The 21,988-nt window shown below is 39.3% G+C and overlaps 1 protein-coding gene across 6 annotated transcripts in view; it reads right to left on the minus strand.

The window, feature by feature from the left end:
* Map7d2 (MAP7 domain containing 2) overlaps positions 1–21,988 on the minus strand; it is a 114,691-nt gene that overhangs the window by 62,821 nt on the left and 29,882 nt on the right. For all 6 annotated transcript variants that reach the window (NM_001289778.2, XM_087600187.1, XM_087600186.1 and 3 more), the window contains 2 exon segments: positions 5,875–6,038; positions 7,297–7,374. In NM_001289778.2, the coding sequence (NP_001276707.1) occupies positions 5,875–6,038; positions 7,297–7,374 (242 nt within the window).

Genomic DNA, 21,988 nt, shown 5'->3' on the forward strand with positions numbered 1-21,988 from the left:
TGAACTGAGACACCCGTTGAAGGAATCAGAGACTGGAATCAAGGACTGGAAGAGCTTGAAGGGGCTTGAGACCCCATATGAACAACAATGCCAACCAACCAGAGTTTCCAGGGACTAAGCCACTACCCAAAGACTATACATGGACTGACCCTGGACTCCAACTTCATAGGTAGCAAAGAATAGCCTAGTAAGAGCACTAGTGGAAGGGGAAGCCCTTGGTCCTGCCAAGGCTGAACCCCCAGTGAATGTGATTGTTGGGGGGAGGGTGGTAATGGGGGGAGGATGGAGAGGGAAACACCCATAGAGAGGGGGAGGGAAGGGGGAGGGGGAGGGGGAGGGGAGGGGGAGGGATGTTGGCCAGGAAACCGGGAAAGGGAATAACAATCAAAATGTAAATAAGAAATACCCAATTTAATAAAGATGGAGAAAAAAAGAAAAAAAAGAAAAAAATGGAGAGCTCTCATATTAGTAACTTAATAGTACACATGAAAACTCTAGAACAAAAAGAAAAAAAAGGAGCTTACACCCAAAAGGAGTAGCCTGGAAGAAATAATCAAAATCAGGGCTGAAATCAATAAAACCAAACCAACACACACACACATGAGAAGTGAAAAGTTAGTTTTCTGAGAAAATCAGCAAGACTGACAAACCCTTATCCAAATTAACTAAAAGGCAGAGAAATTTTAAAAAAATCAAAATTCGGGGTTGGGGATTTAGCTCAGTGGTAGAGCGCTTGCCTAGCAAGCACAAGGCCCTGGGTTCGGTCCCCAGCTCTGAAAAAAAAAATCAAAATTCAAAATGAAACAGGAAACATAACTCCACGTAACAGGACTAATCAAATCCAGAGCATCATTAAACCTGAATTCCACCAAACTGAAAAATGTAAAAAAAAAAAAAGGCAATTTTCTCAATACATACCAGTTACCAACATTAAATTAAGAGCAGATAAGCAATTTAAATAGACTATAATCCATAGTGATGTAGAAGTACTCATCAAAAGTCTCCCAACACGTAAATGCCCAGGGCCAGATGGTTTTAGCATAGAAACCTACCAGATTTTCAGAAAAAAAAGAGTTAATGCCAATACTCTTTAAATTATTTCACAAAATAAAAACAAAAAGACTATTGCCCAATTTATTTTATGAGGCTACAGTTACCCTGATACCCAAATTACATAAGGACCCAAAAAAGAAAGAGAATTACAGACCAATTTCCTTTATTAACATGGATTCTATTTTTTTCAAATACTTGCAAAATGAATCTAAGAACACATCCAAAAGATCATCTACCATGATCGAGTAGTCTTCATCCCAGAGATGCAGGGATGGTTCAATATACATAAATCTCTAAGTGTAATCACCATATAAACAAACAAACTGAAACACAAAAACCACATATTCATCTCATTAGATGCAGAAAAGGCCTTGAACAGTGTTTAACTTCCCTTCATGATAAATGTTCTGTTCAAATTCCTGATACAAGGGACATACCTCAGCATAACAAAGACAGTTTACGAGTCCATGGCCAACATCAATTTAAATGGAGAGAAACTCAAAGAAATTTTCCTAAAATCGAGAATAACACAAGGTTGTCTACTTTTTCCATATCTATTAAATATACTATATAAAGTCTTAGCTAGAGCAATAAGACAACGGAAGGAGATTAGGGGGTTTAAGAATTAGAAAGGAAGAAGTCAAAGTATCTTTATTTGCATGTGATATAACAGTATACATTAATAAACCTAAAAATACCTCCAGGTAATTCTTACAGCTGATAAGAACTTTCAGCAAAGTAGCTGGATAAAAACCAACTCATACACACACACACACACACACACACACACACACACACACACACACACACCACACACAAGAATAGCTGAAACAATCCCTAATAATAAAAGAACTGTGGAAGAAATCACCATCCCTGATTTCAAGTTGTACAACACAGCTACAGTAGTTTTAAAAAAGCATAGTTTTGGCACAAAAACAGACAGGTTGACCAATGGAATTAAATTGAAGACCCAGACATAAATCCACACACCCCCAGACACCTGATTTTTGATAAAGAATTCACAAACACACACTTGTGCTGGTAAAATGGATGTCTGCATGTAAATAGATCCACACTTATCACCCTGTACAAAATTCAAGTCCAAGTGAATCCAACACCTCAACAACAACAACAACAACAACAACAACAACAACAACAACACACCTGCAGATACACCGAACCTGATAAAAGAGAAAGTGTCTTAACACATTAGCATAGGAGACAACTTTCTGAAGAGAACATTGATAGCTCAGGCACTAAGGTCAACAATTAATAAATAGGACCCCATGAAACTGAAGAGCTTCTGCACAGCAAAGGACATTGTCACTCAGACAAAGTGGCAGCCTATACAATGCAAAAATAGTTTTCCCAATTACAGATCCAATAGAGGGCATATATCCGAAATATGGAAAGAACTCAAAAACTAGGTATCGAAAAACAACTAACCCAATTAAAACTGGGATGCAGATCTAAACAGAGAATTCCCAACAGAAGAATCTCAAATGGCTGAGAAATATTTAAAGAAATGTTCAACATCCTTAATGAGCAGGGAACTGAAAAATCAAAACTGCTTTGAGATTCTATCTTTTGCCTATCAGAATGGCTCAGATCAAAAACACAGATGACAGGTCATGCTGGTGAGGATGTGGAGCAAGGGGAACACTCCTCCACTGCCGGTAGATTATACAGACACTATAAAAATCAATATGGTGGTAGTTCTTCCAAAAGTTGGGAATTGATCTTTCTAAAGATCTGGTTATACCACTCTTGGGCATACCCCCAAACAACACTTTATCCTATCGCAAAGACACTTGCTCAGCCATGCTCATTGCTGATCTCTTCATAATAACCAGAAACTAAAACAACTTAGATGTCTGTCTTAGGGTTTCCATTGCTGTAAAGAACACCATGACCAAGGCAACTCTTATAAAGAACAACATTTAATTGCAGCTGGCTTACAGGTTCAGAGGTTCAATCCTTCATTATCATCAAGGTAGGAGCATGGCAGCTTTCAAGCAGGCATGGCATAGGAGGAGGTGAGAGTTCTACATCTTGTTCTGAAGACAAACAGGAGAACACTGGCTCTCATGGGGTTAAGAGGGGGATCTCATTGCCCACTTCCAGTTACACACTTACTCCAACAAGGTCACATCTACTCCAACAAGGTCACACCTCCTAATAGTGCCACTCCCTGGGCCAAACATATTCAAACCACTACAATGTCCCTGAAGAAGGATGGATAAAGAAAATGTGATACATTTACTCAATGGAATATTACTTAACAGTCAAAAATTATGAAATTATGAAATTCACAGGTAAGTGGATAGAACTAGAAAGAAATCAACCATGGGGGATAGGGAGATGGCTCAGTGGGTAAGAGCACTGACTGTTCTTCCAGAGGTCCTGAGTTCAAATCACAGCAACCATATGGTGGCTCACAACCATCTGTAATGGGATCCCATCTCCTCTTCTGGTGTGTCTGAAGACAGCTACAATGTACTCATATACATAAAATAAATAAAATTTTAAAACAACAACAACAACAACAACAACAACAAAATCAACCTGAGTGAAGTATCCCAAAGTCAGAAAGACTATATTCACTTGTATGTGGATAACAGCTGTTAAGTCAATGATAACCAAGCTACAGTCTGTAGAAACACAGAGGTTAGGTACAGAGTATGTGACTATGGGGATAAAGATAGATCTCATTAGTAATGTGGAATAGAAGAGATAGTTATGGATAGATGATGGGTGGGGTGGAATTGGAAAATTAATTAGGGATAGAGGAAGGTGAAGGAGTGAAAATATGGGAGAGACAGCTTAAACTAATACAGTAGAAGCTTCATTCTCATATACATACATACATACATACATACATACATACATACATACACACACACACACACACACACGAATGAAGGCCTTTTAAATGAAGTAACTAAATAATGGATAAGACAGAGTCCCAACTGGCACCTCTTATCACCAAATAAAGCTTCCAGTTGAGGTCTCCTGGGAATTCTGAAACAACTCAAACTGTTTTCAAGACTATAGGTTGCTCTCTACAAACTGACAGCAAGGTCCACTGCTGAAGACAACACCTACACAAAACACTTAACGTGAATTAGTCAAGCTACTACCTAAATAGAGTTCCCCCATCCCAAGTTTTTGGTATAGAAAGCTACCCTGCATGTTACCAGAAGAGAAACATAAAACACCAAGCCAGTCACAAACCTTTTGCTCCAAAAGGGTGTTTTGCCTGCAAAATATGTTAGGACAATGGTGGCACAAAGCTTGTGGGACTAACCAACCAATATCTGACTTGAGTTAAGGACCACTCCTTGAGTTGGAACCTATACCTGACACTCCTTGGGTGACAAAGAACCTGAGACTAGATGGGCTAGGGATTTAGGAGAAAACCAAATAATACTGTTCAGAAGAACAACAAAAAAATAGCAAAAACCATTACTCTTGCTGACACTCTGCTCTATTTATAGATCAGTTTCGCACTCATCAGAGATGCTTCCTATAGCTGACAGAAAGAAAAGAAATCCACAGCCAGACATTATTCCGAGCGTGAGAGACCTTGAAACACTCAGCCCTAAATGCAATGCCTCTATCAAATCCTTCCCTTCTGAGGTTAGGGAAACCCATGGAAGAGAAAGTAGAAAGTGAGAGGCAGAGAAAGAAAACAAGGCCCTCTAAATCATCAACATGATCAAAACTCATATGAACTCAAAGACTGAAACAGCATGCACAGACCCTACAAAGATCTAAACCAGGGTCCTCTGCACATATCATGTGGCTTCTAGTTTATTATTTTTATGGAATTATTGAGTGTATGAGTGAGTTGATCTGTTTTTTTAAAAAAACTTCTCTTGGGATCCTTTCCTTCTGTTTGCTGTCTTGTCCAAATCTTATTGTTAATTTTTGTTTTATCTTATAATGTTATTTTATTATAAAACAAAAGGCAATATATAGTAATATGCTTTCAGAGACATTAAAAACACTAAATTTATACAAAAGTCTCTTTATTCTATAGAGCTGGAAATTGACAAACTGCTACACTGTTCATACTAAAAGATGAGTCATTATACCTTATGAATAAAAGATCATCACCTCATACAAGAGTACAATTACATCCTTAAAATATACTTGTTAAGAAAATCTATAATTCAAATATGCTTCCTAAATATACTTCCAGAGCTTAGTAATAATGGACTCCATGCAGATAATTGCATTTCTTTTTCAAAAGGTAACTGGAAAGGATGATTAAAGTAAGGAGCTACATTAAAATTTAAATACACTAGCATCTTTGTATTCAAACATAGAATTTCCAGCAGTAAATAACAGGATCATCTTCTTATATGCTTTGGTGTTGGTCTGTTCCAGAAGCATGGACATTCTCCTGACATAATAGTACTTAATTTTCTATCACACGAAACCCAAGCCACAAGACCCCCCCCCCCCGTGTCTCTTAATCTAGCCAGAAAAGGTTTTACTTGTAAGAAGCCTTGGAAATCACTGAATCCAACTGCTCACAGCAGACACAAGCAAGCCAGAGCCAAGAGTATGCAATCACTTTGTCCTGGGTTGTACAACAAACGTGAATGAAATGGCAAAATTCCTCTGCTCCTGTGCAAGTGCTCCTTCCACTAACTCACTGTATTGCAGCGCTGAAAGAAGGCGTACTGTGCCACCAGGACGAGATTGGGGGTGGGTCTTGTTCACAGCTGATACTTGGGTACACCAGATGCCCTCAACACTTTGCCCTATGTGACTTACTGAGCTAGCTGGGGTGGAAGGCTCCCAAGACCTTACCTCTTCTTCCCGGAGCTTCTGCTTCCTCTTTTCTTCCACTGCTGCCCTCTTCTGATCCTCACGCTGGCGCTGCTCCTCAAGTTTTCTCCATCGCTCCTCAATTTGTTTCTCATACTGAAGCTTAGCTCTTTTCTGTTTCTCTAAGATCTGTTGTTCCCGAGCAGCTGAGAAATGGGAGCAGAGTGTCATTCCAAGTACTCCTCGTGCAGGTTGGATTAAGACCAAGAACACAGAAACAATAATGTGATCAAATCCCAGGATGCAGTGATTGAGATTGGGTGTTCTGTTAATCTCTGCCACTCGTTAGGTGCTGTGGGGAATGTTAACTATGTTATCTCTCTGCTTGGTTTCCTTCTCAGTTATGCAGCGGCAGTAACAATATGGTGAAGAAAATTATGCAATGCATGTAAAACATAAAAAGTACTTCCACCATAGGTGTTATGGCTATTATTATTATGATTAAGCCAAACTTGTACACAATAGCTAAACCATATAGTGGCTAGAATGATAGTTGAAGGGTACATTCAATCAAAATCATGTTAAATGAGCATGCACAGTGATCTGAGCAAAGCATTAAAATATACAAAGTCTTGTCTTTGCATCAAGCTATTTACTAAGAAGCCTCTACCTTTATTTAAAAAGGCTCTCTGGGGGTGGTAGTGCCTGAACTGCCCAGAAAACCAAGCAAGAATCCAACAGCTTCTTCTTCATCTCAGTTCAATGAGGGAATTATCATGTACCTAACTCACAGAACTCTGTGGTGGTATCCACAGCTAACAAGAGGTTAAAAAAGAGAAGCCTTTCTCAACTGAGCATATTGTTGTAACGCAGAAAATAAGTGCCCATTTCATCATTTCTCTTGAGGATGGCCCTTCTATATCCTAAAAGAGAAGGTTAGTGCACATAGTGGATACCTAAGGGCATCAAATCTTCCTCAGATCAGAAGAAGCAATTGCTTGATTTATTTGTTTGGGTGTTTTGTCTGCATGTGTGTGTACATCATGTACGTGCAATGCCTAAGGACACCAGAAGAGGATACTGGATCCCCTGGGGATAGAGTCACAGACAGCTGTGAGCTGAGCTGTGCGCTCTGGAAATTGAATTGGTGTTCTCTAAAGGCAGTCAGTACTCTTAGCAATGGAACCATTTCTCCAGCCCCAGTGGCAGCAACTGTTGTTCATAGCTCCAAGAATACTGCCAAGAATACAGTGAAGGGTCAATATTTTGTGAGTGAATGAACTGTTCATTAATTCCAGTTTTTGTGATCATGCAAGTTACTGTGTGAGTTCACACTCAAGTCTCTAGACTTGTCTAGTTCTCTTTCCAGTCATTCACAGATTTCTAAGGACCTTTCAAAATGATATTACTTCATTTCTACTTTTCTACTTTTGTGAACTTCAGTAGTCAAAGTATACAACTTACCCAGACACTTTTCTCTTTCTTCTCGTCTCTCTTTGGCTAATCTTTGTCTCTCATCTGATTTTAAAAATCCATCCATTCCTATAAATAGAAAACATAATTTTCAATTTTTTATTCTTCTTTATCTAGTGAGTGCTAGAGATGGTTGGGTCCATAGGCTTGGGTCTGGGCATAAACATACATTATCCACAGTTACCAATTCATTTCAAGGAGCTCACGTCCCATCCTACATCCTCAGCTAGCCCTAACAACTCACGGGCGGGTCATGGCTTCCACCTGTGCTTTCCAACATTGGGTGTAGTGGTGCTGACGACAGCCCTTTAGCTAATCTTTGTCCCAAGGCCTGACCTGGAGGGGTCAGAAATGCAATTAAGTGACACAGAAACCTAGCTATGTGCAGAGACACTCATCAGTCTCATTGTAATCTGGCTTGTAGTTTCAGGGCAGAATAATTAAGAGGGAGGAAAAGCCAAAGATGAATGTGATTTTGGATATCAATTATTATACAATTGAAAAAGAGTTAATGTTCTGAAATAAGTCAATTGTGGCGAGTACATATAAGCACTTTAGAACACTGCGAAATGTATTCCTCAAGGTTAATTTTAGTTCTGCCAAGTTTGCTTCGATGTTAATCTTAGTATCTCAATTACAAAGAAAAAATATACTTCTGTGTATTTAATGTGCAAATGGCTGTAACAAATAAGATGAAATGAATACTAGCTAGCCCCAAAAAGTTCTAGGAAATATCCCTGCATCTCCTTATCCCTACCCTATTCCTTTCAAGGACTTTCGAGATTAAATAAATAAGGGCTATTTAAGTTTAGAATAATCTATTGAATTGTTATTATCAGTTGTTCATGAAAATTCATCTATATGGCTTATGCACACCATTCTGGAGAAACAAGCTTTACTGCTTTAGTACTAATGCAACCACATTCCCTGTGCCTGGGCCCTTCCTCTCACACCAACTTCATAGTGTGTTTTGCTGCCGTAGAAATCTACACTTCTTCCAGGGACTATTCCACTTGCTGCCCAGGAAAGGGTCAGAGAAGCAAGGCCTGCAGTGTAGGCACTGAGGATAGAGATGAATGACATGACACATTGTCATGATTCCCAACATATGTTTGGTTCTACACTGTAAACTATGTATCAGGAATACTAAAGCTCAAGAGACAATTACAAGAATAATCCAGTCCTTGACTACATACAAATTGACATAATTCATGTTTAGTTTTAGTCAGTTCTTAATTATGATACTGCCAACAAAATAAATGTCATCATGGTTTTAAAGACCCAACTCCACCTCATTCCAAGGCCTAAACCATATGACTTCAACTCCTTATCTAATTTGACCTCACCAATTCTCCCCTCCTCTCCTATTTTCTATTTTACATTGCCTGCCACTTGTTCTTCCACCACCAACACTGCCATCTGTTTAACCTCACGTCCTTCAAGACTCCAAGATCCATGATGCCCCATGTTCCCATACAAATTGTGAAGCCCTTACTTCATCCTTCTTTCCTGTACAGCAAACTAACTTCCCCTCCCTGACAATCTCTAAAGTGATATATAACTGGGACTGCCCTAGGTTTGCCTAGTTCCAACTACTACCCCTTACCCAGGGTTTACAAAACACACACATTGCGCTGAAATTAATGATAAGAGAAATAAGAAGAAAACATCAGATCTTTTCTTAATTTAGATTTTAGTCTCTATCTTAAGCTCCACTTAGATGAATTTATTCTGTCTGGAAAGCTTAAAAAGAAAAAGCCTAGGAGGCCTAGTCAAATGCAGCCCACACCAATGTGCCTACTCTCCACCCAAGCCTCCATTAGTACACCACAATCTTGACAATCTTGATGATAAGAAGTCTGCTTTACATATGAGGCAAGTCTGGAGGATGATCAAAATGCTCTTTAATTAGAGAAAGAAAAACTAGAAGAAAAAAGTGGTCAAAAAGCTGCCCCAGAGGAGACTGTTCCATGGATATGCAAGGTCTCAGGCTGCCCTCTTGTGGGCACATGTAAGACACAAGTTTCCCTTCCAGAAAAATCTTTATGATCAGGATCATGGTCAGCAGCAGCAGCTTCATCATAATAGAGGTGACAAACAAGCAGTTACTATGGACCAACTGCAGCCATGCAGGGTGGTAGCACATGCCTTTAGCCTCAGTCCTTGAGAAGTGGAGGCAAGAAGATAATTTTCAACTATAGGCAAGCCTGAGATCCATGCTACCTTTTACACACACACACACACACACACACACACACACTCTTGCGCGCCCATGCACGCATGCATACCACTATGGACAAAGTACACTACATGAATTTATTGGTGCAACCACCCTATGATGACATCTTACAAGTATAGAAACAGGAGTTCAAAATGGTTAATTAATTTGTTCCACATTGTTAAAAGTAGACAAACTGGATTCTATTTAACCTGGAAACTTGACTCTAACACTTAGACTTTCAGTCACCAGTTTTTCAAAGGAGATATCGCACCTTCTTTGGTGCTTCGGTTCAGCAAAGAGACAAATCATATCGTGATCCCATGAGCCTGAAAATCTGGAAAAGAAGTGCACGTCTGATAGAGAAGTATGAAATAGGCAGTATTGAGAGCCAAGTATGGGCGCAGCTGTGCACAGATGTAGCAACCCCTTCAGCTCACTGTTTGTCTCTCAGACTGGTGGTTTTGGAAATATTTACTCAGTGCTATCTTAGAGACTGATGCTGAGTGGAGAATGGGGGAGAAGCTCTAAGATTCTGGGAACAACTTAGGTTCCTCCTGGCTTAAGCAAGCAATTCAGCTTTGCTGCACTGAGAAAAAACAAAACAAAGCAAAACCAACCAAAACAAACAAACAAACAAAACAAAACAGCCTAACACGGGTAACCTGGAATCTCTGTGCTATCCATTTGGCAGCCATGTACAGCAAAACAAACAAGTATGAGTTCAGTTCCTAAGCCACATAGCACACATTAGGCACTCCACAGGCACACTGGGTTGCTATCCTACTGCATAGCAATAGTGGAGAAGCCTGAAAGCTCATTCCTGGGACTCTTTCCCCTCAAGTTTAATTCCTCTTGGTCAGATGAAGATAAGCACTATGTGAGTTCAATCAGGATTGAAGTTTTACTCAGTATGGTGGTTTGAGTGACAAGTGAGGGGCCCCAATAGGCTCATATATTTGAATGTTTGGTTCAGGTTAGTGGAACTGTTTGGGAATAATTAGAAGATGTGGCCTTGTTGGAGGTGGTTTGCAACTGGAGGTGGGCTTTGATGTTTCAAAAGTGCCCCCCTTCCTTTCCACCCCTTGCCACCTGTGAAGACAGGATGTAAAGCTCTCTGCTACTGCTCCAGTACCATGACTGACTGCTTGCCACCATGATGATCATGCATTAACCCTCTGAAACTGTAACCAAGTTTTCCAACTAAATGGTTTGTTTTGTAAGAGTTGCCTTGGTCATGATACCTCTTCACATTAATAGAACATTAACTATAACACTGGATAAGAAACCTAAGGTCCCAACCTCTCCCTCTTCCTCCTCCTTAACAGCATATATGTCTCTCCTATTTAATGGTCTATATGTTTCGAGAACTTCTCATTGAAAGAAAAACCAAGCAACACATCTCCAGCTTCTACCCTCTGACTCCAGCTTCTACCCTCTGACTCCAGTTCTACCCTCTGACTCCAGCTTCTACCCTCTGACAAGAGACCTCTGGGCTCATCTCAATGTAAAAATAGTTAGAAAATCAATGAAACGTCCATGGACTTGGTAAGATACTACTCACAACAAAACAGCTACATGTAATACAGGAATCATGTGAGATTATCATGACCACCAATGCAGGAAATGTTTTCTAAGGGAATAATATACTCAAGGATTTAACTCCAAAATAAAGTCTTTCTGTGTCACCTAAAATTCTAAAGTTGTTTTCCTATATAACCATACTTTATTCTATCGTACTTTACATGAGGACATTTATTTTTTCTTTTTCAAAAACCAGACACATAATCTTATCATGTAAGCCCCAATAAGAATGGTTGGCTGATGGAACTGTGCTTATCAGTGATTGTGGGGGAAGGGTTAATAGGAAGTAGAAAGGTATAATGGGAATCAGGAAAGGGATCCTTGTGGTGATAGAGTCTCCATTTTGACTACATTGGTATAAATACATTTGTTGTGGCATTGCCTTAAAATTTTGAGATCTCTCTGTACCATTTCCCATAACTTCATGTAAATCAACAACAACCTCAAAACAGAGATCTTTAACTATGAAGAAAACAAATCTGGCTCAAGTATGAAGCCCTGGGATAGACCCAAATAGAAAAGGGTGTTCTAGAAATATCCCTGTTCCCATTCTAGATGTAACAGCACTTGCCAAGACAACTACATTCAGATAGATGTATGCCCTTGAAATACAATTTATCAATACAAAAATTAAAAAAATAATAGTGATACCGAGCAAGCAAGAGACAGCATAATCCCACACTTCACGGATTTACTGTTAGTGGCATAAATAGCTTCCCGTTATCCTGGAACTTCAGCAATGCATTCTTAAAACCTCATTTTGAATTGAATTTTATTAGCCTGAAGCACTCTACTAGAATATTAATGAGTTAATATTAGTCAATTATTCATGAATACTACTATTGAAATTTAAATTTTCTAAGGGAAGCCATATGTTTTAAAACTTAATTGAATGAGTGAATTTTATTTTATTATTTATTTTGGCTTTTTGGGAAAGGATCATTCTACAATGTAGCCCAGACTGGCCTCAGCCAAAATCACAGCATTCCTCCTACTTCAGCCTCCTAGGTTACAGGGATTACAGGCATGTATATTACCACATCTGGCTCTGAACAAGTGTATTTTAAAACAACCTCAATTACTCTAAGTGTAAATGTGATGAAACTTCAATGCCTGGAGGACAGGAATGAAGAGCTTATATAAGAAGTTCAATGAAAGCCCCCACTTCCTGTGGGGGGTCTCCCATATCCCTTCATGAATACTCAATAAACTCTGGCTCAGTAGCTACATGGGCACTGACTTATCAGTGGTTCTAGTTTGTACTATGATTCTCTTTAGACACACTGAAAACAGATCACTACTTCCCAGCTTTAGCCACACAGTAGAATCACCTAAGGAACTGCTGAATAGTTTTATGTCAACTTGAAACAAGCTAGATAAGAAAATGCCTCCAGATCGAGCTGTAGGTAAGCCTATAGGGCATTTTCTTAATTGGTAGTGATGGAGGAAGACCCAGCCCATTGTGGATGGTGCTCTGTCAAGTTCCATGCCATCTTGGGATCCAACAAGCAAGATTATTACTATGTGAGGCTTCTTGATTATTTGCCTCCATAAACATGAGCCAGACGTTATTTTATTTAGAAAGTAGCCTGTAGGGGCTGGGTATTTAGCTCAGTGGTAGAGCGCTTACCTAGGAAGCGCAAGGCCCTGGGTTCGGTCCCCAGCTCCGAAAAAAAGAACCAAAAAAAAAAAAAAAAAGAAAGTAGCCTGTACCTGGTGTTTCATTATACTGGCAAAAAATGTAAAATAATAATAACTAATAATAATTAATAACAATAATATTAATAAAAAACCCCAAGCATGGTGACATACACCTTTAATCCCAGCACTTGGGAGGCAAAGGCAGGTGAATTTCTGTTAGTTAGAGGCTAGCCTGGTCTAGATAGTGAGATCCTGTCTCAAAATATTAGTAATAAGTACAATGAAGCAAGAGATTAAGGCTCCAAAGGATGCAGTTGGGCAGTTGGACTAGCTAGAGCCATAAACGAAGGAATGAAGGGGATGGGAAATATTGGGAAGAACAACTAAGAAGTTTCAGGTTTCTTTATCTTCCTTTCTTCCTTATGAAACAAAGTCTCGTGTAGCATAAACTGGCTTCAGACTCTGTACCGAAGGATAATCTTAACTTCTGATGATCACTGTGCCTCTACCTCTAGAGTGCTGGGATTACAGATATGATAAAAAAACATATAAAAACCAGAATGTAATGGTTTGCATCTCTAGGCCTAGCATTCCTATGGGCATGCTAAATGCCAAATGGGAGGCAGAGAAAGGAGAGTTGCCCAGAAGTTCATGGGGCCAACTAACCTGGAGTACGCAGGCCACAAACAAAAACAAGACAGAAACTCCATCAACAAGATGGGAGACAAGAAACTAACATCTCAAAGTTGTCCTCTTAACGTTTACACATTTACTGTGCAATGTGTATGAGCAATTGTATGCACACACACATACACATGAAATACATATTGAAAACAATTAGTTCAGTTTCTGTTTGTCAGTGTGGTGGTACATGCCTATAATCCCAGCACATAGGAAACCAAAGCAGGAGGATTATGAGTTCAAGTCCTGCCTGAATCTTATATCAAGAGGGATTAAGAGATTGCCAGCAATAATAAATTTGTCGTGATGATTACATGAAATGATACATATGAATGACTTTCTAACTAGTGCTTATTATTTTAAAGGGAGTTATAGTTCCAGAAAAAAAGAAATGGAGACCCCCAAAATGGAAGCCAGCCAGTGTCATATATGAAGTGGGAGGAATCTAATTGTTACCTTCTAACACTTACTCCAGTATGATTTCTTCTAAGCTCTGATGTTCTCCTGGGAGCAGGGAAGGGAGATGAGATGTATTAGTGAAGAGCAGAAGGTGGACAGTTCAGTCTGGGTAATGGCATATGTGAAATGTGCTTCAAAAAAATCCTGAAATCTCACTGAACTTCAATATTTAGTGAACTGAAAATACTATGACAGAACCTAGACATTTTTTTTAAAATACTGACTTGGGTGAGGGTGTGGTGCTGGGAATTGAATCTAAGATCTCACATGTGCTAGCTATGCACCAGTAAGCTATATTCCTAACCCAGACATACTGCTTGCATTCAGAAAATACCACATACTCCTAGCTCACAGTTTTAATTTAAAGGCTTCAAAGCAAAAGCCATTCTATAAGGTCATTAAACTTTTCATTACAATTTGAGCACAGAGCTAAAGCTAAATTCCCTCTGTACTTTGGGATACCTGCTTCAGTGCAATGTATTGGGACACAAATCATCAGTAAGAAAGAAAACAGCCTTTGTCCCCCAGCAATCACAACATGTTTTTTTAAAAAAAGAAATCTAAGTCCATCAAAGTTCCTTCCTTATTAAAATCAGAGCTTAATCAGATACATGTATAATTCACACAAAAAATAAAATGCTAAGAAGTCAATTTAATATGTTCTTGGGTCTTAAAATTTTTTCAGGGGTTGGGGATTTAGCTCAGTGGTAGAGCGCTTACCTAGGAAGCGCAAGGCCCTGGGTTCGGTCCCCAGCTCCGAAAAAAAGAACCAAAAAAAAAAAAAAAGAAAGTAGCCTGTACCTGGTGTTTCATTATACTGGCAAAAATGTAAAATAATAATAACTAATAATAATTAATAATAATAATATTAATAAAAAACCCCAAGCATGGTGACATACACCTTTAATCCCAGCACTTGGGAGGCAAAGGCAGGTGAATTTCTGTTAGTTAGAGGCTAGCCTGGTCTAGATAGTGAGATCCTGTCTCAAAATATTAGTAATAAGTATAATGAAGCAAGAGATTAAGGCTCCAAAGGATGCAGTTGGGCAGTTGGACTAGCTAGAGCCATAAACGAAGGAATGAAGGGGATGGGAAATATTGGGAAGAACAACTAAGAAGTTTCAGGTTTCTTTATCTTCCTTTCTTCCTTATGAAACAAAGTCTCGTGTAGCATAAACTGGCTTCAGACTCTGTACCGAAGGATAATCTTAACTTCTGATGATCACTGTGCCTCTACCTCTAGAGTGCTGGGATTACAGATATGATAAAAAAAACATATAAAAACCAGAATGTAATGTAACAGAGAACCCAGAGGAGGGGTAGGCCTTTCTGGTTACTGCCCTCAAGGAGAGCTGAAACCTAACCCTAAGGAGCGACTTCAGGCCCAATACAAGAGGTAAGACCAACTTTTCTGCTCCAAGTGACCTGCCTGGTGGACTCAGGACACAGTCCCACAGGAACAGCTGAAGGCCAATAGAGAGGAACAACTACACACCTGAAAACAGAACACTCTATTCCCATAACTGGCTGAAAGAAAACAGGAAAACAGGTCTACAGCACTCATGACACACAGGCCTATAGGACGGTCTAGCCACTGTCAGAAATAGCAGAACAAAGTAACACTAGAGATAATCTGATGGCGAGAGGCAAGAGCAGGAACCCAAGCAACAGAAACCAAGACTACATGGCATCATCGGAGCCCAATTCTCCCACCAAAGCAAAAACTGAATGTCCAAACACACCAGAAAAGCAAGATCTAGACTTAAAATCACATTTGATCATGATGAAGGACTTTAAGAAAGACATAAAGAACTCCCTTAGAGAAAAGAAGGAAAACACAAATAAACAAGCAGAAGTCCTTAGAGAGGAAACACAAAATTCCCTGAAAGAATTACAGGAAAACACAATCAAACAGATGAAGGAACTGAAAATGGAAATAGAAACAATAAAGAAAGCACAAAGGGAGACAACGCTGGATATAGAAAACCAAAGGAAGAGACAAGGAGCCCTAGATACAAGCATCACCAACAGAATACAAGAGATAGAAGACAGAAACTTAGGAGCAGAAGATTCCATAGAAATCATCGACACAACTGTCAAAGATATTGTAAAACGGAAAAAGCTACTGGCCCAAAACATACAGGAAATCCAGGACACAATGAGAAGGTCAAACCTAAGGATAATAGGTATAGAAGAGAGTAAAGACTCCCAACTCCAAGGACCAATAAATATCTTCAACAAAATCATAGACGAAAACTTCCCTAACCTAAAAAAAGAGATACCCATAGGCATACAAGAAGCCTACAGAACTCCAAATAGATTGGACCAGAAAAGAAACACCTCCCGTCAAATAGTCAAAACACCAAATGCACAAAATAAAGAAAGAATATTAAAAGCAGTAAGGGAAAAAGGTCAAGTAACATATAAAGGCAGACCTATCAGAATTACACCAGACTTCTCGCCAGAGACTGAAAGCCAGAAGATCCGGGACAGATGTCATACAGACCCTAAGAAAACACAAATACCAGCCCAGGTTACTGTATCCTGCAAAACTCTCAATTAACATAGATGGAGAAACCAAGATATTCCATGACAAAACCAAATTTACACAATATCTTTCTACAAATCCAGTGTTACAAAGGATAATAAATGGTAAAGCCCAACATAAGGAGGCAAGCTACACCCTAGAAAAAGCAAGAAACTAATCATTTTGCAACAAAAGAAAGAGAAGAACAAGCACACAAACATAATCTCACCTCCAAATATGAAGATAACAGGAAGCAACAATCACTATTCCTTAATATCTCTCAATATCAATGGATTCAATTCCCCAATAAAAAGACACAGATTAACAAACTGGATACACAATGAGGACCCAGCATTTTCCTGCCTATAGGAAACACCTCAGAGACAAAGATAGACAGTACCTCAGAGTGAAAGTCTGGAAAACAACTTTCCAAGCAAATGGTCTGAAGAAGCAATCTGGAGTAGCCATTCTAATATCAAATAAAATCGATTTTCAACCAAAAGTCATCAAAAAAGATAAGGAAGGACACTTCATATTCATCAAAGGAAAAATCTACGAAGATGAACTCTCTATCCTAAATATCTATGCTCCAAATACAAGGGCACCTACATCTATAACAGAAACCTTACCAAAGATCAAAGCACATATTGCACCTCACACAATAATAGTAGGAGATTTCCACACCCCACTTTCATCAATGGACAGATCATGAAAACAGAATTTAAACATAGACAGACTAACAAAAGTCATGAACCAAATGGACTTAACAGATATTTAAAGATTATTCTATCCTAAACCAAAAGGATATACCTTCTTCTCACCATCTCATGGTACTTTGTCCAAAATTGACCATATAGTCAATCATAAAACAGGCCTCAACAGATACAGAAAGATAGAAATAATCCCATGTGTCCTATCAGACCACCACGGGCATAGCTGGTTTTCAATAAAAATAAGGGAAGAACGCCCACATATACATGGAAGTTGAACAATGCTCTACTCAATGATAACCTGGTCAAGGAAGAAATAAAGAAAGAAATTAAAGATTTCTTAGAATTTAATGAAAATTAAGGTACAAGATACCCGAATGTATGGGACACAATGAAAGCTGTGCTAAAAGGAAAACTAATAGCTCTGAGTGCCTGTAGAAAGAAACAGGAAAGAGCATATGTCACCAGCTTGACAGCACACCTAAAAGCTCTAAAACAAAAAGAAGCAAATACACCCAGGAGGAGTAGAAGGCAGGAAATAATCAAACTCAGAGCTGAAATCAACCAAGTAGAAACAAAAAGGACTATACAAGAATCAACAAAACCAAAAGCTGGTTCCTTGAGAAAATCAACAAGATAGATAAACCCTTAGCCAGACTAACCAGAGGACACAGAGAGTGTGTCCAAATTAACAAAATCAGAAATGAAAAGGGAGACATAACAACAGAATCAGAGGAAATTCAAAAAATCATCAGATTCTAGTATAAAAGGCTATATTCAACAAACCTTGAAAATCTGGAGGAAATGGACAATTTCCTAGACAAATACCAGGTACCGAAGTTAAATCAGGAACAGATAAACCATTCAAACAACCCCATAACTCCTAAAGAAATAGAAGCAGTTATTAAAAGTTTCCCAACCAAAAAGAGCCCAGGTCCAGATGGGTTCAGTGCAGAATTCTATCAGACCTTCATACAAGACTTCATACCAATACTATCCAAACTATTCCACAAAATTGAAACAGATGAGGCACTACCAAATTCCTTCTACGAAGCCACAATTACTCTTATACCTAAACCACACAAAGACCGAACAAAGAAAGAGAACTTCAGACCAATTTCCCTTATGAGTATTGATGCAAAAATACTCAATAAAATTCTTGCAAACCAAATCCAAGAGCACATCAAAACAATCATCCATCATGATCAAGTAGGCTTTATCCCAGATATGCAGGGATGGTTTAATATATGGAAAACCATCAACATAATCCACTATATAAACAAACTGAAAGATAAAAACCACATGATCATTTCATTAGACGCTGAGAAAGCATTTGACAAAGTTCAACACCCCTTCATGATAAAAGTCCTGGAAAGAACAGGAATTCAAGGCCCATACCTAAACAAAGTAAGAGCCGTATACAGCAAACCAGTAGCTAATATTAAACTAAACGGAGAGAAACTTGAAGCAATCCCACTAAAATCAGGGACTAGACAAGGCTGACCACTCTCTCCCTACCTATTTAATATAGTTCTTGAAGTTCTAGCCAGAGCAATCAGACAACAAAAGGAGGTCAAGGGGATACAGATCGGAAAAGAAGAAGTCAAAATATCACTATTTGCAGATGATATGATAGTATATTTAAGTGATCCCAAAAGTTCCACCAGAGAATTACTAAAGCTGATAAACAACTTCAGCAAAGTGGCTGGGTATAACATTAACTCAAATAAATCAGTAGCCTTCCTCTACACAAAAGAGAAACAAGCCGAGAAAGAAATTAGGGAAACGGGGCTGGGGATTTAGCTCAGTGGTAGAGCGCTTACCTAGGAAGCGCAAGGCCCTGGGTTCGGTCCCCAGCTCCGAAAAAAAGAACCAAAAAAAAAAAAAAGAAATTAGGGAAACAACACCCTTCATAATAGACCCAAATAATATAAAATGTACCTCGGTGTGACTTTAACCAAGCAAGTGGCAAGTGAAAGATCTGTATGATAAGAACTTCAAGCCTCCGAAGAAAGAAACTGAAGAAGATCTAAGAAGATGGAAAGATCTCCCATGCTCATGGATTGGCAGGATTAATATAGTAAAAATGGCCATTTTACCAAAAGCGATCTACAGATTCAATGCAATCCCCATCAAAATACCAATACATTTCTTCAGAGAGTTAGACAGAACAATTTACAAATTCATCTGGAATAACAAAAAACCTAGGATAGCTAAAACTATCCTCAACAATAAAAGGACTTCAGGGAGAATCACTATCCCTGAACTCAAGCAGTATTACAGAGCAATAGTGATAAAAAGTGTATGATATTGGTACAGAGACAGACAGATAGACCAATGGAACAGAACTGAAGACCCAGGAATGAACCCACACACCTATGGGCACTTGATTTTTGACAAAGGAGCCAAAACTATCCAATGGAAAAAAGATAGCATTTTCAGCAAATGGTGCTGGTTCAACTGGAGGTCTGCATGTAGAAGATTGCAGATCGATCCATTCTTATCACCCTGTACAAAGCTTAAGTCCAAGTGGATCAAGGACCTCCACATCAAACAAGATACACTCAAACTAATAGAAGAAAAAGTGGGGAAGAGTCTCGAACACATGGGCACTGGAGAAAATTTCCTGAACAAAACACCAATGTCTTATGCTCTAAGATCAAGAATCAAAAAATGGGATCTCATAAAGCTACAAAGCTTCTGTAAGGCAAAGGACAGTGTTGTTAGGACAAAACGGCAACCAACAGATTGGGAAAAGATCTTTACCAATCCTACAACTGATAGAGGGCTTATATCCAAAATATACAAAGAACTCACGAAGTTAGACAGCAGGGAGACAAATAACCCTATTAAAATATGGGGTACAGTGCTAAACAAAGAATTCACAGCTGAGGAATGCCGAATGGCTGAGAAACACCTAAAGAAATGTTCAACATCTTTAGTCATAAGGGAAATGCAAATCAAAACAACCCTGAGATTCCACCTCAAATCAGTCAGAATGGCTAAAATAAAAAACTCCTGCGACAGCAGAGGCTGGTGAGAATGTGGAGAAAGAGGAACACTAGTGTTTTTGGTGGGATTGCAGACTGGTACAACCATTCTGGAAATCAGTCTGGAGGTTCCTCAGAAAATTGGACATTGAACTACCTGAGGACACAGCTATACCTCTTCTGGGCATATACCCAAAAGATGCCCCAACATATAAAAAAGTCACGTGTTCCACTATGTTCATATCAGCCTTATTTATAATAGCCAGAAGCTGGAAAGAACCCAGATGCCCTTCAACAGAGGAATGGATACAGAAAATGTGGTACATCTATACAATGGAATACTACTCAGCTATCAAAAACAATGACTTTATGAAATTTGTAGGCAAATGGTTGGAACTGGAAAATATCATCCTAAGTGAGGTAACCCAATCACAGAAAAACCCGCATGGTATGCACTCATTGATAAGTGGATATTAGCCCAAATGCTTGAATTACCCTAGATACATAGAACACGTGAAACTCAAGAAGAATGACCAAAATGCAAATGCTTCACTCCTTTAAAAGGGGAACAAGAATACCCTTGGGAGGGGATAGGGAGGCAAAGATTAAAACAGACACAGAAGGAACGCCCATTCAGAGCCTGTCTCACATATGGCCCATACATATACAGTCACCAAACTAGAGAAGATGGATGAAGCAACGAAGTGCAGGCTGACAGGAACTGGATGTAGATCTCTCCTAGGAGACACAGCCAGAATATGGCAAATATATAGGTCAATGCCAGCAGCAAACCACTGAACTGAGACACCCGTTGAAGGAATCAGAGACTGGAATCAAGGACTGAAAGAGCTTGAAGGGGCTTGAGACCCCATATGAACAACAATGCCAACCAACCAGAGCTTCCAGGGACTAAGCCACTACCCAAAGACTATACATGGACTGACTCTGGGCTCCAAATGCATAGGTAGCAATGAATAGCCTAGTAAGAGCACCAGCGGAAGGGGAAGCCCTTGTCCTGCCAAGACTGAACCCCCAGTGAACGTGATTGTTGAAGGGAGGGCGGTAATGAGGGGAGGATGGGGAGTGGAACACCCATAGAGAAGGGGAGGAGGAGGGGTTAGGGGAATGTTTGCTTGGAAACCGGGAAAGGTAATAACAGTTGAAATGTAAATAAGAAATAACCAATTTAATAAAGATGGAGAAAAGGGGGGAAAAAGATTCTATGGTGTGCCTTTACTGATTGTTATAAATGTTCTTAAGGGATGGATGTGTACAGGGCTTTGTATGTTTAGGTGGGCAATTATATGTTATCAACGGAATCAAAAGTTACTGTGTTGTGTGTTCTTTCACGTAGCAATTTAAGTGTAAGAAAGTGTGCGGCGGCTGGGCTGGGCTGCCACAGAGTTGGGAGGTGTGTTTCTAGCATGGAAACCTGCCTTGGGAAGTAGATGGGTAGAGAGATTGCTAACAGGCTCAGAGAAGCATGAGGTACAAGCATAGGAACTGAAGTCACTTTGCAAGGGCCCAGTGATTAGTTGGAATTTCAAGGGTCATAAAAATCAAGGGAACAGAATATGGTGGCGTATGTGTGTGACCCCACCACTTGTGGGGTCTAGGTAGAAGGATCTGAAGCTCCAAGTCATCTTCACCTGCTGGGCAAATGTGAAGCTAATGTGAACTGACACTGTCTCCAGCCAGAGAGATAAATGATCATGGACCAAAGACCTGATTTCACTGAAGATTTCAGCAAATAAGATGTGAGAAGCTATTTCTTGGTCCTGAACCCTTCTTTGACAAAAATCATTGTTCTCCAGGATCACTGTTATTTTGTCCTTTTTGTTGTTGTTGTTGTTGTTCAGAACTGAGGAATGAA

Source organism: Rattus norvegicus, chromosome X (genome assembly GCF_021556685.1).
Source record: "Rattus norvegicus strain SHRSP/BbbUtx chromosome X, alternate assembly SHRSP_T2T, whole genome shotgun sequence".
Taxonomy (NCBI): domain Eukaryota; kingdom Metazoa; phylum Chordata; class Mammalia; order Rodentia; family Muridae; genus Rattus; species Rattus norvegicus.